This window comes from Cibotium barometz, chromosome 45 (genome assembly GCF_041138505.1).
Source record: "Cibotium barometz isolate CiBa-2024 chromosome 45, ASM4113850v1, whole genome shotgun sequence".
NCBI classification, from domain to species: Eukaryota; Viridiplantae; Streptophyta; class Polypodiopsida; order Cyatheales; family Cibotiaceae; genus Cibotium; species Cibotium barometz.
Genome location: NC_141090.1, coordinates 4890875 through 4908982, shown reverse-complemented (window position 1 = coordinate 4908982; position 18108 = coordinate 4890875). Strand labels below are relative to the sequence as shown.

Below are 18108 nucleotides of genomic sequence, written 5' to 3'. Positions count from 1 at the left end.
CAGGGCTGTCCCCTTGCCCCTTTACTGTACCTCATTGTAGCTGAGGCTATGAGCAGGTTTCTTCGGGCTGCCCCTAGTGTTGTGGGTCTCAGGCTGCCTTTATGTACGGAGGAAGAGTTTTTGGACTCTGAGTTAGCAGCTGATACGGCGTTGTTCCTTGAGGCTTCACATGCTTGTTTATGTGCTTTCCGCACAGCCTTGGAGGCCTTTTGTTTGGCAGCACGAGCTTCTATCAATTGGCAAAAGTCAATTGGTTTTTGGATCAGTGATTCTCCTCTTGTAGATTGGGGTACAAATGTTGGTTTTACCTAGATTGAGAGAGGATGCTCTGCCAGATACCTTGGTTGTCAGGTGGGCGTTGACATCTCCCCTGCACAACACTTTGCTCCAATGCTCTTAAGCATTAAAAGCAAACTTCATCACTGGAGTAGGAGGAAGCTCAACTTGGCCTCTAGAGCTTTGGTGGTTAACCAAGTTTTGCTAGCCACGACTCGGTTTATCGCTTCGTGCTGGATTTTTCATAAGGGCTGCATTGGCCAGCTTTGTCGCCTTATTCGGAACTTTCTTTGGTCAGGGCTTGATGGAAATGCACACACCAGGGCTAGAGTTGCTTGGGAAACCATTATCAGGCCTAAGCAGGAAGGGGGGTTGAATATCATTGACCCTGAGGTGCAATGTAAGGCTTTGCTGTGTAAGCTGGTTGTTAGGGGCTTTCTTCCAGGCACTGAGCAGTGGAAGGACTTTCTCATGCAGCAGATCACGGTGTGTCCCTGTTCGCGGAGGTGACTGGACTCTCAGCTCACACTTTATTTTTTCGGATGCAGTTCACCGCTCCCCTACATCCCCCCTGGTTAGGTCCCTCCTACGGGCTTGGGACTGCCTGAGGAGTTTTTTGGTACACATCCCCCCACGTTCACCGGAGGAAGTTCACCGGTAGCCCATTCTGTGGAATGATTTGATCTTAGATGTGCATGGTAGGCCTCTTGGAGCAGCTATGCATATTCTTTGGGTTGGCTAGGAGACCCTTTGCCCCACAGTGTTGGTTTGGAAGAGATTTCAGAGCCTCAACGAGGTATAGAGATGGGATCTCACGCAGCATTTGAGAGGCTCTAGTCGGAGGATTGCACAGATTGATGCAGCCATTCCCAACCAGTGGATTACTGGATCTTTTTTGGAAGACCGTCATCATTCTTGGTTTGGGGTTTTTTCTGGGACAGGTGTTCCTCTTCAAGTTATGGGTCTCCCCTTGCCTAGGGAGGATGATGTACCGGTCTTTTTTCCTGTACAGGATGGATGGCAGTTCGAGAGATGTGACGTACAGGACCTTATTGAGGGCCCTCAGATTCGTCCAGTCAGAGTTGTTGGTAGGTTAGGGAAGCACGCCTTTGTTGACCCCCCCCCCTCCCCCCCCAAGGGATGATCACAGAGAGTGTTAGCCTTTGGTTGTATGGTGGCTGCCCTATCAGACATTTGCATTGGGACCCCGGTGAGTGGGTGTGGAAGGATGCTTGTGACCCCTTTAAAAGCATGCCTTTTTTCAGTTATACGGTGCGGAATGCCAGACATTTTATCTTGGGACACATTCAGAGTGTCCCTACTCTTAGACCCCATGGAAATCTTACGGCATTTCGACTGACATTCAGAGGGTTTTTTGGCGGAGATTGTGGCATTCTTATAGGAAGCCACAGATTTCCTCCTTTATCTGGGTTTCTCTTCATGGTGGTTTGGCCACCAATCAGTGGAGGTCAGTTACTGGTGCTTGCCCAGCTTGCCCTAGATGTGCAGGAGTTTCGGAGTCAGTTTACCATTGTTTTTTATGGGAATGCAGGGAAGCATAGAGGGTTTGGTCTGCGATTGCACACCTCTTTGGTAGGATTAAGAGGGATGATATCATTTCTTTTGGTTCTATCATTTGGTTGACACAGTCTGGGCCTCAGCTGAGATTCGAGGGGACTGACAGGAGCTTGGCCATTATGGTTAGGCAAGGAGTTGCTCGGCAGTGTTGTCTTCAGGATTTGCCACTTTCACACTTTGTCCCTCCGGAGGTTAGACAGCTCTTGGGAGATTATTGCTAGCATCTCAGCCTGGAATATCTGGAAGGCTAGATGCACCAAGGTCATTGAGGGTACTCCCGTTCTTGTTTCTCAGTGTCTTTGCAGGATTTGGAGTGATATTATTCACACCATCATGGCTACCTGGGCCAGAATCCAGGGATCTTCAAGGGCTGCGGAAAGGAAGCGCGGCCAGTTTATGAGAGGGTGGGACATTGGTATCTTTTTTCACGTCCTCTCACTCGGGATCCTATTGGCAGCACAGGGCTCCTGATTGGTTGAGATCTCCACCTTTCTTGGTGTGAAATCTCCATTTTGTAAAATTTTTTCATACTTAATAGAAGTCTCCTTTCTGAAAAAAATAATAATGCTAAATGTCTAGCCAAAGAGTCTGGAACCATCCCATTTGTGGCAGCTAGAGGTGAAGAAAAGAAGTCTGATGTGCTCTATGTGCCTCAGATAAAGAGAAACCTGCTCTCAGTTTCTGCAATAACAGATCATGGCTTTGAAGTACGCTTCAAGAAAACAAGAGCAGAGATTCTAGATGCTGATGGGAAGACAGTTGGCAAAGCTGTGAAGAATAACAATTTATACGAGCTGAGTGCTGTTACAGCTGTGTTGCAGACAATGACACGAAAACTTTGGCATGAGCGATTTGGTCACATCGGATTTCCTGTGCTAAAGGAGATGCAAAAAATAGAGATGGTGGAAAATTTACCTGCATTTGCAGAATTGCAGGAACCATGTGAAGCTTGTATGATGGGCAAGCAACAACGGAAGGCATTTCCACAAGAGAGCTACAATCGAGCAAAGTCTCCTCTAGAGCTAGTACATGTTGATCTTTGTGGTAAGATGTCTACTGCCGCATTAGAGGGATCTTCTTACTTCATGATGTTAGTCGATGATTATAGTAGAAAGATGTGGGTTTATTTCCTCCGTGATAAGGCTGAAGCTTTTGGCAAGTTTAAACAGTGGTATAAATTTGTGGAGAATGAGACAGGACAGAAGGTGAAGAAGTTTCGGACGGATCGAGAAGGAGAATTCACTTCAGGTGAATTCAATGAATACTGCAAGGAGCATGGCATCAAGCGCCAGCTCACTGCTGCACATAGGCCTCAATAAAATGGAGTTACGGAACGCCGCAACCACATGATGAAAGGGAAAGGATTACCAGACTCTTTCTGGGCTGAAGCAATCAACACTGCAGTTTACATTCTCAATAGATCCTACACAAAAGTCCTCAAAGGAATCAATATGAGACCTATTTGGGTAAGAAGTCTTTATGTTCTCATTTTTGAACATTCGGTTGTGAATGTTACATGCATATACCAGATGCAAATAGAACTAAGCTTGCTGCCAAAAGCAATACATTACAGAGTCGAAGACATATTGGCTATTGATCTAGAGACTTAGAATATAATGGTCAACTGAGATGTGGTGTTTGTGGAGCATCCACATTCAGTGGAGGACAGGGATCCGTTCGCTTTATCATCAAATGGAGAAATAATCCACCATGTGCCCAGCCCAAGCACCGAAAAACTGAAGGAGGAGTTTTTTGATGATGAAGACTCTCAAAAATCACACCGGCCTACTCCTGCACCTAAAGGACAGCCACTTCCTACGTGGGTAAGGCATCTCTTTGATGATCGCAACCCCCCACCTGATGTTGCAGAAACTTCACCAGATGACTTACGCAGATCAAAGAGAATGGAGGAGCAGAGAAAGTCTTATGAACACATTGTCAATATAGCCTTGATGGCTGAGATAATGGATTTAGTGAAGGAGCCCACAAATGTAGAAGAAGCTTTGGCAGATTCAAAGTGGAATGCAGCGATGCAGTGAGAGTATGGCAGCATCATCGAAAACAAAACTTGGGATTTGGTTGATCGGCCACCAAAATGAAAGGTAATTGGCACCAAGTGGGTGTGAAAAGATAAGTATAAATTCGATGGTTCATTGGAGAAATACAAAGCTAGGCTAGGTGCACAAGGTTTTTCATAGGTTGAAGGTTTTGATATCAGTGAAACCTTTGCCCCGACAGCTCGAATGACCACTATTCGCAAAGTACTTGTGTTGGCTGCTAATAAGAAGTGGCAAGTTTTTCAAATGGATGTAAAATCAGCTTTTTTGAATGGACATCTCAAGGAGGAGGTGTATGTCGCTCAGCCGCCAGGGTTTGAGCTGCCCGAATCAAAAAATAAGGTTTGCAAGTTGAAGAAGGCTTTATATGAGCTGAAACAAGCCCCAAGGGCATGGTACCAATGAATAGATACTTTTTTCAAAAATATTGATTTTTCTAGAAGTGCATCTGATGCTAACTTGTATGTACTCAAAAAGGATGGCAAATATATGATAGTTGTTCTCTACGTGGACGACCTGATTATCACTGGCAACCATGAAGACTTGATTCAACAAACACGAGAAAGGTTTGGCTCAAGTTTAAGATGATAGACTTGGGGCTCTTGCATTATTGTTTGGGGATCGAGGTTTGTTGGCAGGAGTTTGACAAGATCTTCATTTCTCAACAGAAGTATGCAACAGAGATCTTGAAGGCATTTGGTATGACAGACTGCAAGCCAATAAGTACACTAATGGAGGTAAACTCTAGGCTTTCTTCTCATGACATCAAGATGTACAGGAAGCTTGTTGGGAGTTTGATTTTCTTGTTCAATACTAGACCAGACATTTGCTATGTAGTTGGTGTGTTGAGCAGGTTCTCCAATAAACCAAGGGAAAGTCATTGGAATGCAACAATGTGTGTGCTCAGGTACATCAACGGTACCATTGAGTATGGAATTACGTACATGTTGGTGAATCCTTAGTGGGATATTGCGACTCCAATTGGGCTGGGAGATGGCCGCCAACTATACTACTTCTTTGTGGACTCCCGCAAAGCTTTTGATACAGTGCCTCGTGCCCATCTCCTACAGCGCTAACAGCATCTCCACGTCCCATCTCACATGATCTCGGCTATCATTGCCTTATATGAGTCAGTTATTGGCAAAGTGAGATGCCCAAGAGGACTATTTGAGAAGGTCTCTAGCACCATCGGTGCACACTATCTCCCTCTTTGGACTTTACATAGATGAGAACTCAGACTTCATTGACAAAAATGGAGGCTGAGGAGCTTTTCTAGGAGGTATTCTTGTTTCCATCCTTTTATATGCTCATGATATTGTACTCATTTCAGATTCTAAGGAGGTGCTAGAGAAGCACATGGATACTTTACAGGACTTTTGCACACAAAGGGAGCTATCAGCCATCCTTTGGAAAACCAAGGTTATGGTATTCCATACCTCCTACCCAATTGCAGGCCGTACAGAGATCACTTACATGGGTAGCAGGTTGAGGTGGTGCACTCATATGTCTATCTCGGAGCTACCTTTACTAGTCCACGCTTCTCTATGAGACAAGTGGCAAAGTGTCACGTGCACCCTGCACTGGGGTACAGGGTGACACATTGGCATGAACATCAGTGCAACATTTTGTACAAAAGTAGTACCTTTTGTAGGAATATTTATCGTACATCGTGACCCCATTGTGAGCCTTGAGTCCAAGGACAGTCAAGCACAAGTTACGTAGGTCATTCTCCGAGCCTTAGAGATCCAGTCCTCTTAAACCACTTGGAGAATTCATCAGATAAGTGCAAGTGGAGTCAGCCTTAGCCTAGGTTTTGCACTAGATGCATGCCCATGGTAGGTGTTTCATTGGACAATCAGGTTAAGGGCTGATTTACAGCCCTGAACCTCTTCTTAACAGCATGAGGAAACCTCATGTTCCCTGTCGGCCAGTAGCTATTTGTCCCCAGGCAGCCGATCGTGTGGGCAGCAGGAACTATGCGGAGCATTTAATGTTATTTTTAGGCATTTTTCATGTCCACCAGAACTGGGCGACAGCTACCATCTGGCCGACCAGCAGCCTAATGACATCTGGCAGTCACCTCATCCCTCATTCATTCATTCAGTAATTCAGCAAAGCATACAGCAGTTTCTCTCTAGGCTAACTAGGGAGAATTTCTTCAGCATTCAGCCAACATATGTGCAGTCCTACAGCTATCTAGAGTGGCCCGAAGAGTCTTCAGCAGAGCCTTGGATTGATGGATACTCAGCCGACGTACGGTCTTCCTCGTCCTTGCGTTGGGCATTCATATCGCTTGTTTACTTAAACATTGTAAAGCATTCTCCAAAGAATAATATAAGCAAATACTCCTGCTTGCGGGGGGGGTTGCGGGGGTTAGTATTTGGGACCCAATAAGGTGTCGCCTACTTCACTCTCTCATTCTCTTCTCTCTCTAATCTCTGAATTGGATGCTAAAGAATCTCACCGCATAAAGGTATAAAGAAGGCCACGCTGCGCATTACCACGATCAACCTCAGTGCATGTAACACAGAGGATAGACTCACTATTGGATATGCAACTCTAGCCTTACTGGAGAGGCAACGTTTCCAGGTGCATTTTCAAGAGCTGAGGACAAAGGGTTGGCTCCCTCCATTTCAGTATGATCCAGATTCCCCATACACTAGGCTCACACATGAGGATAGGAACCATGTGATCCAATACGATCTACTAGGGCTATACACATGTAACACATGGATCACATCAATAGGCCCAATGCCTACCAAGATGCAGTACTACACAGATCATTTCCTAAGATTCACACCAGATGGTTTCATACATCAAGTTATCTCAATGCCTTCATGTCTCATGCTATGAGGATAGCCGTTGGCCAGCTTATGGTATCATCCCATAGATTGAGAATAGAGACTTGCAGAGCTGAGCAGATACCTAGAGAGGACAAGACATGTAGACTCTGTCAGACAAGGGTTGAGTCCGAGGAGCACTATGTTTGCCCGTGCCTAGTCTACTATGAGATCAGAGGGAGATTTCATTGTCTATTTAGAGAGGGCTTTGGACCCTTATCCGAATCATGAAGTACCCAGATTAGAGGTGCCTTGGACTCTTCCTACCGGAGCTCAGCCGACACAAACAGTCACTAGTCAGAGACCCTCGCCCCCAACAACACTCCTCTCAGCCTACCATCACCAGTTTTTTCCAGCCTAGAGGGATGGGTAGGGAGGCACCAGAGTACATCATAGTGGATACATGACATCTTTAGCCTTCTTGTATCACCCATGATGGACATCTTGGATGGGCCCTTGCCCGGCATATAGGGTTGATTGACTGTTTTTATTGAGCTCTCCCATATCCCATCACTTATTGTACCCTCTTCTTGGCATAGTAGGATCTAGATTTTTCATTTTGTATAATTTCAGAGCCTCAGATCTTAGCTTTCAGTTTTCAGTTTTAGTTTTCTGTTGCTTTTTCTTATTTCATCCATGACGAGATTTCATGGACACTATGTACACATCATTTTGGTCTCATAGACCTTTGGGTCTTTTGAAGACGTTAATATAACTTTATTTCTCTCTCTCTCTCTCTCTCACACACACACATTTTATACTTGGTAATATGACCAAAAACCTTCATAAATTTCTTTGAATCTAGAAACCCGTTTTTGCAAATGATGGATACCTGTTAAATTGGTCAACCAAGGGCCCAGGTTCAGGTCCCACACTATGGATATTCCTCCACTCTAATCCTGTGAAACATGACCTAAAACTCTTAATATACTCCTCTGCTGTTCCCTGCTCTTCAGCATCGGCAACCATAATATCCAATCCCACGAGGCAAACAGGCTCTGAGGCCAATGCAACATAGTCTCCATGGTGAGAAACACTGAAATTTAAATTTGGAAAAGATGTGCTTTTTAAAGAATTTACCTGTACAAATGTCAACAAAATTCATATGTTAATACAAATTTCTTGACATTCATAACCCAAACAGCAAATGAAAAACAAGCCTCATCATAAATCCCCAACCATTCCCCCAATTCCCATAAAAGACTTGATCTCTATGTCCCAAGAAATTTATTTATTTTTTCAGAAAGGAGACTTCTATTAAGTATGAAAAAAATTTACAAAATGGAAATTTCACACTAAGCAAGGTGGAGATCTCAACCAATCAGGAGCCCTGTGCTGCCAATAGGGTCCCGAATGAGAATATGTGAAAAAGATACCAATGTCCCACTCTCTCATAAACTGGCCGCGCTTCCTCTCCGCAACCCTCGAAGATCCCTGGATTCTGGCCCAGGTAGCCATAATGGTGTGAATAATATCACTCCAAATCCTGCAAAGACACTGAGAAACAAGAATGGGAGTACCCTCAATGGCCTCGGTGCATCTAGACTTCCAGATATTCCAGGTTGAGATGTTAGCAATAATCTCCCAAGAGCTATCTAACCTCCGTGTCGGAGGGACAAAGTGTGAAAGTGGCAAATCCTGAAGACAACACTGCCGAGCAACTCCTTGCCTAACCATAATGACCAAGCTCCTGTCAGTCCCCTCGAATCATGCCCAGACTGTGTCAACCAAATGATAGAACCAAAAGAAATGATAGCATCCCTCTTAATCCTACCAAAGAGGTGTGCAATCGCAGACCAAACCCTCTGTGCTTCCCTGCATTCCCATAAACAATGGTAAACTGACTCCGAAACTCTTGCACATCTAGGGCATGCTGGGCAAGCACCAGTAACAGACCTCCACTGATTGGTGGCCACCATGAAGAGAAACCCAGATAAAGGAGGAAATCTGTGGCTTCCTATAAGAATGCCATAATCTCCGCCAAAATAACCTCTGAATGTCAGTCGAAATGCCGTAAGATTCCCAATGGGGTCTAAGAGTAGGGACACTTTGAATGTGTCCAAAGATAAGATGTCTGGCATTCCACACCGTATAACTGAAAAAAGGCATGCTTTTCAACAGGTTACAAGCATCCTTCCACTCCCACTCACCGGGGTCCCAATGCAAATGTGTGATAGGACAGCCACAATACAACCAAAGACTAACACTCTCTGTGATCATCCCTTGGGGGGAGGGGGGTCAACAAAGACGTGCTTCCCTAACCTACCAACAACTCTGACTGGACGAATCTGGGGGCCCTCAATAAGGTCCTGCACGTCACATCTTTCCAGCGCCATCCATCCTGTACAGAAAAAAAATACCGGTACATCATCCTCCCTAGGCAAGGGGAGATCCATAACCTGAAGAGGAACACCTGTCCCAGAAAAAACCCCAAACCAAGAATGATGACGGCCTTCCAAGAAAGATCCAGTAATCCAGTGGTTGGGAATGGCTGCATCCATCTGTGCAATCCTCCAGCTAGAGCCTCTCAAATACTACGTGAAATCCAATCTCTGTACCTCGGTGAGGCTCTGAAGCCTCTTCCAAGCTAGCACTATGGGGCATAGGGTCTCCCAGCCAGCCCAAAGAATATGCATAGATGCCCCAAGAGGCCTACCATGCACATCTAAGATCAAATCATTCCACAGAATGGGATGCCGGTTCACTTCCTCCGCTGAACGCGGGGGGATGTGTACCAAAAAACTCCTCAGGCAGTCCCAAGCCCGTAGGAGGGACCTTACCAGGAGGGATGAAGGGGAGCGGTGAACTACATCCGAAAAAATAAAGCATGAGCTGAGAGTCCACTCACCTCCGCAAACAAGGACACGCTTCGTGATCTGCTGCATGAGAAAGTCCTTCCACGGCTCAGTGCCCGGAAGAAAGCCCCTAACAACAAGCTTACAAAGCAAAGCCTTACATTGCACCTCAAGGTCAATGATATTCAATCTCCCTTCCTGCTTAGGCCTGATAATGGTTTCCCAAGCAACTCTAGCCCTGGTGTGTGCAACTCCATCAATCCCTGGTCCCAAGAAAATTTGGGGTACATTGACCCGACTCCAGCCCCTTATTCATCATGTTGCACCAATCTGTAGTGAGCAGTGGTTGATGAACCCACAAACTCCACATTTAAGATGTCAACCCCTTAACCACTCGACTACACAGTGGGAGACTGACCTTTATATCTCTTAATGGCACAAGGGTAAGAATCATACTTCTGAAAGCTATTCTAGAGGGAGGCAGATGCCTCGACCCTTTTTAGGATTATTTGTCATATGTCGTGGCCCCATTGTGAGCCCCAGTCTGGGACATGTCAAGCATGAGCTACGTAGGTCAATCTCCCAGCTTTAGGTGTCAGGGTCAATCCCTTAACCCACTTGGAGAACAAGCATGTAGAAGTCATCTGAGGCTAGGCATGTCAAAGTCAACCCAGTAGTTGCATTACAGAATCATATATAAGCATATAAGCGTCATCTATGGCATGGGCTAGCCCATAAGGCTCCCCACCTTGGGGGATGTCTTGTGTATGGTGGTCACACACCATAGACCCCTCAATCATCCAATCAGCCCGCATTCAGAGGTTGTAAACAGTCCATTCCAGCATATAATGCAGTCGGCCAGCATTTAATGTTAGACTCCTCTCGCAGTATAATTGCATAGAGGACTCTAGTGCTAGTCGTGGGAGGCGATCTCTGTCAAGTGTGTAAACATGCTGAATATAGGTGACAGTTTGAAAAAGGGCATCTGTAACCATTGGGGCCAGCATTTAATGCCAACATTAAATGCTAGGTGATGACATTTAATGCTCTAATTTCACTAGTCATGGACAGATGAAGAAGGCCAACAGCAGCATGATAACCACCGATCAGCAGCTTTTAAAAACATCTATATAAGCAGCCCTTAGTCCCTTGCATAAATCATTCATTCATCAAGTTTTCAGCAAGCAGATAAAGATAACATGTGTGCTTGAGTTCCCTCAACAATCAGCCTCAAGCACTTTTGTGCTTCAGTCCAAGGCAACATAGAAGATCCTCTCATCTTCAACCAGCATATGTGCATATCCTCAGCAGTTCTGGATTTACATAAGTGACTTCATAGAGTCTTCTAGAGTGCTATTGATTCAGCATATGGTTCAACCTACGTCCGGTCTTCCTCGTCCTTGCGTTTGGACGTCCACAGTCATCATTCTCATCATTATACAAAGTTCTCCAAGGTAATACAAGCAAATACTCTTGCTTGCAAGGCCCGGGGGCGGGGTTAGTGGGCACTGGGTAATTGGGACCCAATCTCATGTCTATTCGTAATTTGAGGATCCTCTCACACAAATGCTCACACCGTCTTTTGTATCCTGAGTTTCGCGAGCTAAGCAATCCACTTTAAGACTTCAAACTTTAAGAGATTTGAGAGAGAAAGAAGAGAGAAGAAAGATATATTAACGTCTACGAGAGGCCAAAGTCGGCCTATGAGAGAGAGAGAGAGAGAGAGAAAGAGAGAGATGGAAACTGTACACCGTATGGGGTCCCGAATTACCCACTGAAGGGCTCCCTATCCCATTACCGGAATAGTATTTGCTTTATTACTTTGAAGAGACTGACGGTGGACTGACGATAAGCCAAACGCAAGATCTCGGAAGACCAAGAGTCGGACTGACATGTACACGGCTGTAGAAGCACCAATGATGACCAATCTCGAGCCTATGCACTCTTCCCAATGTGGATGTAGTAAGGCTCCAAATCTGAGGCCGAGAGAAGGGGCTGATTGGGACTGTTCTAGACTATGTATGAATGCTAAAAATGAGTATGAATGCCAAGTTTTACCTTCACCAAGTGGCTGTAGCAAAACGATGCATATGAGGGTGTTGAAAACTGTATGAATACTGAAAACGCAAGGGATACTAAAGGTTGAATGCTCTAGATGCTGCGTTTTACTATATGGAGGCTGAATTTCTCAAGCGTTGATGCTCCTAGATGCTGATGACGAAAACGCTGAAGGTTGATGTGCTGAATTCTACAATAACTTATGCTCCTTGTGTTGAAGGCTCCAAGCGTTGAGTGCTTCAGTGCTGATTATGATATGAATGAATGAATGGATTATATGCTCAGCTATTTATATGGACAAATAATGCTCGTCGGCTGGCTACAGAGCTGGCCGACTGCATTTGTCTTGGATAAAATAAATAAATGATGTAAAAATGCCCAAAAAATGCTATAAATTATAGGAATAATACTGGATAAATTTTGATGAATGCTAGATGATATCTGAAGGCTTCTGCAATGGTCTAAATGAAGTGGATGAATGCTATGCATTATGCAGAGTGCTTTCTAATGCAAACCCTAAGGCTTCTACTCACTCTACATGCATGAATGTATCTCTTCAAGTGGGTTAAGGGACTTGGACTGACTGACTGACTGTCTAAGGCTGGGAATGACCTACGTAGCTCCTGCCTAACTTATCCTGGACTGAGGATTACAATGGGGTCACGGCGTACGACAATTATCATCCTAAAAGGTACTAATAATGTATAATGTTGCACTGATGATGATGAGCCATCTTGTCACCATGCACTACAGTGCAGAGTGCATGTGATATTCCCTCTTGCTTAGCTTCGCGCGGCAGGTTCATGGCTTCCAAGAAGTCCGCCAACAACTGGGGGTACTCTTGAAAGAACTCCTCGTCTAGCCAAACGACTTCGTGTGTACGTCGATCTCGAAACTTCGTAGACCGGAACCATGCTTCCAATGATGAAGAAGGATCTGCTCAGGCTCGATGACTTCTGCTTCGTCTACCACGCCTGGCTGATGTTCATTTGAAACATCAAATACTTCAGGTCCAACATATGGTTTTAGCCAAGAAACATGAAAAACATCATGCATCATCCAACTATTAGGCGACTTCAACTTCATGGAGACATCACTTCACTTTTTAACTATTGGAAAAGGTCCAAAACTACGGAAAGAAAGCTTGGGACAACGTTTGCCCACTTGTTTCAATTTTTGTTTAATGATACGCAGATAGACCCAATCCCCTTCCTTGAAGTGACATCTCGTCTAGACTTATTTGCCTATTTGCTATAAACATCCTGTGCTTTGGTCAAGCGGTCCTTAACTGACTCAATGATTTCGGAAAATGCTCCCGTCGTTTTATTAGCCTCAAGAGATGGAGACATCAATCTCGTCAAAAGAGAAGAGAAACGGCGACCAAAGGCTGCTTCATACGGAGTCCGTCCGACACTGGATGAATGAGTATCGTTCAAGATAGCTTGGACCAATGGAAGATAATGTTTCCATTTGGACTGTTGGTCATGACAATATGACTTGAGAACATCAAAGGCCAACTAGTTATAGATTTATGTCTAGCCGTCTGTCTGTGGATGGAATGCACTAGACAACTATAGCTTGGTTCCAAAGTTTTCGAACAATGTCCTCCAAAAATGCGAGGTAAACTTGGAATCTCTATCTGAGGTGATGGTGCTAAGCAAACCACAAATAGGGTACCAATGTTTGAGAAAAAGACGGGCTACGTCCTCAGTTGTGACCGTATGCTTACATGGGATGAGCATGCAGAACTTACTGAAGCGATCCACAATGGTAAAACACTGAGTGTTGCGGGATCCGGTGGATGCTAGTAGAGGCCCTACAAAGTCCATAGATATGTCGATGAACGGTCCATCGGGGATAGGCAAAGATTGAAGTAACCCAATCCATAGATATGTCGATAAAAGGTCCATCGGGGATAGGCAAAGATTGAAGTAACCCAACCTTCTTTGTATGTGGAACCTTAACTTTTTGACAAATCTTACAAGCTTGTACATGTGAATATACATCAGGCCTCATTTTTGGCCAATAAAAGGACCTTTCTAATTTCTCGAGGGTATTGTTGGTACCTTTATGTCCTCAACCTAAGGAGTCATGGGCATCATGGAGAAGAGCTGATCGCTTTTCCCGAATGACACAAAGATGGTTCTTGAAGAACAACCCACCGTTCTGTACTGAATAATGGCCAGGCTCAAAAGTGAGAGCCAAATTATACAGAGTACCAAACTCAGGGGAGTCAACATACTGGTCTTTCATGTTATCTAAGTCCTTCTCCATGATTTCGAGAATGGTAGACTCCTGCACTGCCAAGATGCTAGCCTTTTGACTAAGAGCATCTGCAAACTGGGTTATGCTTACCAGGGATGTCCTCGATCATTCCTCCAAATTGTCGAAAGAGTTGACTCCACCTGGCTTGCAGATCACTCCACTGGGCACTTGGCATGGTTTGAAGTCACTTAAGTGCTTGGTGGTCTGTTTTGACTGTGAAAACCTGTCCATAAAGGAAAGGCTTCCAATGTTTGAGCACTGTGATCACACCCAAAAGCTCTTGTCATAAATTGAATAATTCTTTTCGGCGACATCCAACTTTTGACTGTAGTAGGCCACGAGTCTATTGTCCTACTGGAGAACTACACCTATGGCTACATTGCTAGCATCGGTAATGACCTCAACCCCAAGATACTAACTTCAAAACAAGCGCTTCTGAGGCAGCTTTCTGGAGTGCACGGAATGCATCAAGCGCCTTGCCTGTAACTGAGACTTTTTGTTTACGAGTCTTCACTCCCTTGAGCAAGTCGGTGAGAGATGCTGCAAAGTTGGAAATCTGGTGAACATGGGTGCTGTAGGCTTGACAAAGACCTACGAAAGAACAGATCTCTTGGGCGATCTGAGGGATGTCCCAATCCAAGATCTCTTGAACCTTTGAGGGATCCAATCGAATCCCATCGGAACCGATGATATAGCCCAAGTATTAAACCTCTTTAACGCCGAAGATAGACTTTTTTGGCGTTTATGTAGAGCCCATTATGTCGCAAAAGTTGCAAGACTTTCTCCACATCTTTCTCATGCTGCTCCGCAATGGCTGAGAATACAAGTATGTCATCAAGAAAGATGAAGACACGCTTACCAATGAGGACTGCAAAAATCCTGGACATCATTTATTGAAGGTTGCTGGTGCATTTGTACGCCCAAAAGGCATGACTATGAACTTGTAGTGACCACGCTCTGTCCGAAAAGCTGTTTTTGGAATGTCAGCTTCAAAAATGAGGACCTGATGGTAACCACTCTTGAGGTCGATCTTAGTGAAAAATTTTGCACTATCTAAACGCTCCAAAATGTACTCAATCCTTGGCATAGGAAACTTATTCTTAATGGTGAGTTTATTCAATGCCCTGTAGTCTACACAAAGGCGTGCAGACTTGTCCTTCTTTTGGACAAATAGGATGGGTACAACAAATGGTGAGGAAGAAGGCCGAACGAATCCGGCTCGGAGGAGCTCAGATAACTATCTTTCTAGCTCGCCCTCTAAAGTCTTGGAAAGACAATAGGGGAACCTGCTAGGAGGTTCTGATCCAAGGACCAAATCGATATGATGGTCCTCAAGACGTGATGGAGGGAGACTGAGCGGAAGATCGTCACTAGGTATAATGTCCTAATGTCTGGACAGGAGGTCTACTAACTGTGGGACTGAAGATGAGATAGGGGCTACCGATGAGGTAGAGGCTGTCTGAGCACGAACATAAAGTAGTGCTCCTTCCGCTCCCTTGCGGATAGCTCATCGGGCCTGGAGTTGCGAAATCAATGGGATGCCAAGAATGCTTCTATCCCCACGAATCATGACAGGCTCAAGAAAACCTTTACAGATAGTAAAAGTGTCCTTTCCCCAATCGGGAATAGGCTCGTATTGACGAACCCACTGGATTCCTAAGATCATGTCACCCCCCAATAGAGACGAGACAATGAAATCTCGTTGGAATGAGGCCTTTTGAACTTCAAAGGCAAACTGTTGTGCCTTCTAAGATATATGGGTGCAGAGACCAGGTGTGAACCCATCCACATCCAAATGATATGGCACTACTGTGCAGCTCATCTTGTTAGCCAATTGGGGAGAGATGGCGTCCTCAGAACTACCCATGTCGAATAGGACTACAAACCGTCGGCCCTTGGCAGAGCCATAAGCTCGGATGAGGCTTTTCTGTGCAACATCACTCTCACCCTCCTGCTTAGCATCAAATACCACAGATGGCATAGGATGCATAGAAGGTAAAAGCTGAGGCGGGGCTGGAAGAGCTGGAGATGCTGTGGCAACTGTGGCAAAAGGTGCTTTGGAGGCTTGCTCCGCTTGCCATTTGTGGCAATCCTTCTTACCATGCCCTATGATATGACAGAAAAAGCATATATTTCCTAACTGGTATTTCCTTTGCTCCTCTGGAGGAAGATAACCTCCAGTGATGCCTGCTTTAGCCTTTTCCTCAGGGCTTCTCTTAGGCTTAGATTCTTTATCCTTCTTACCCCCTGAACTAGAGCTATTACTGTCGTCCTTCTTAGTATCTTTAGAAGATGCATTACCTTTCCCTGGCTGCGCAGTAGATTGTTGTTGCTGGGGTTTGGTACTGGACTGTGATGATTGTTTGGGCTTGCCTCCATTCATCTTCATTTCTTCATTTTGAACAAGAGTCAAAGCCCGGTCATATGTACTGGGTTCAAAGTTGCGGACAGTGAACCGGATGTTAGGATCTAATCCACGGATGAATTCATCCATCTTGGCCTGCTCAGATGACCCTAACTGTTGTGCTAGGGTTATAACCTTTCCGAAAAACTAAAGCACTATTGACCCGTTCTGTTTGAGTCCATAAAACACATCTGCCAGGTCGGTCATATATTGGGGCGCGAGAAATCTGGTCTTTAGGTCATGAACAAACGATTCCCAACTAAAAGATGTGACACATGTGGTCTGGTCTGTATGAAGACTAGACCAATGCTACCACCACGTGACTGCCTCACCTGTAAGGTGGGGAGCCGCTGCGTGGACTCTGTCCTGAGGATCTGTGATCCTAGCTAATGGAAAATGAGCAATAAAAGGATGAATAAACTGATTAACTGCTAAATGATCACACTTACCATCATACTTACTAAAATTCAGTTGACTTCAAATGACGGTAGTCGATGTCGCGGGCTGCTGGCTGGTGGCACCTGAGGCTAGGGAAACTGAAGAGAGGTGCTCGTATCTAAAGTGCATGGCCTCCTTTTCCCTTTGGTGCTCAAGTAACATACGTTCTCAATCGCGCTCTCGTTTGTGCTCCCGAGCGGCAAGTTCAGCCTAACGTCGGTCTTCCTCAATCCTACGTTGGGCTTCCTCAATCTCGTCTATCTACTTTTTCTTGCTGCTTTCTTGCTTCAGCTTCTGCTTTTTCTTCTCTTCGTCTAGCTTCGTCTTCTCTTCTTTGTTGTTCCATCTGAAAGAAGAGGGAGATGTAGTCGAGGGTTGCTGGAGGCGGAGGAGGACGTGCTGCTGTTGCCTCCAAGAGTTGGAGGTGCTCCATGAGAAGCTAGTTCTGAGCTCTGAGTAGAGCTATGGTGTCTGCTATAATCAGAAGACAAGGTCTCCTTCAGGGGAGATGTCGGCGGCTGATCAGTACTCTCCTCTGTAGACATGATGCTGAAGTCAATGGTCGTGCCAGAACGCAATCTGACCATCCAAGGATGCTCTCACGCTAGGATACGGTGTGTGTGGACAAGCCGAATCTGATACCAATGTAACATGCAGTGGAAGTATTCGTAATTTGAGGATCCTGTCGCACAAATGCTCACACCGTCTTCTGTATCCTAAGTTTCGCGAGTTAAGCAATCCACTTTAAGACTTCAAACTTTAACAGATTTGAGAGAGAAAGAAAGAAAGAAAGAAAGATATATTAATGTCTACGAGAGGCCAAAGTCGGCCTATGAGACAAAAAATAATACAACTGTGTTCTTCCGGTCATCGGAAGAAAAGAAAGAAAAAAAAAAGTGTGCATGTGTCTGGATACAACTGTGAATCATCATGGATCGGTGGAGCCCATATACAAACAATATAAGGGGGGGTGGGGATGTGGATGGAGTGCTAAGGCAAGATGCATCTCTATATGCTGAAGGGGTAGTACAAGCATGCTATGCAGATCTATGTCTGACTCCATCCAGTGCCATAAGAGGGATATAAGATATCATACATCGCCGATGCTGAGGCTGTGAATGGCGTGAACATGTACCCTGAGTCTGAATGAAAGCGAGCTAGCCTCTCCTCTGTCTCCATCTGGTGTCTCATTCGGATAGCTGCTATCTCTCGGTGACGGAGTCAGGGTGCTCTATGTCCAGTCTGTCTAGGTCTCCTCCTGGCTCTCAATTCCTCTACTCTCTGTGCGGTCACCCCACGTGGTACATCAGCTTGCACTGGCATAGCTCTCTGGAAGAAATCTGTGAGCTGGGACTGTCTCCCACCCCTAGTGGGAGCGGGTGTCTGGAGGAGTCTCT

General features: G+C 45.2%; 1 protein-coding gene across 1 annotated transcript in view; it reads right to left on the bottom strand.

Moving 5' to 3' along the window:
• The window catches only part of LOC147612337 (uncharacterized), a 98726-nt gene that overhangs the window by 16946 nt on the left and 63672 nt on the right, over positions 1-18108 (bottom strand). The window contains exon 3 of the mRNA XM_086782952.1: positions 7584-7831. Within this exon, the coding sequence (XP_086639078.1) occupies positions 7584-7831 (248 nt within the window). The remainder of the gene's footprint in view (positions 1-7583; positions 7832-18108) is intronic.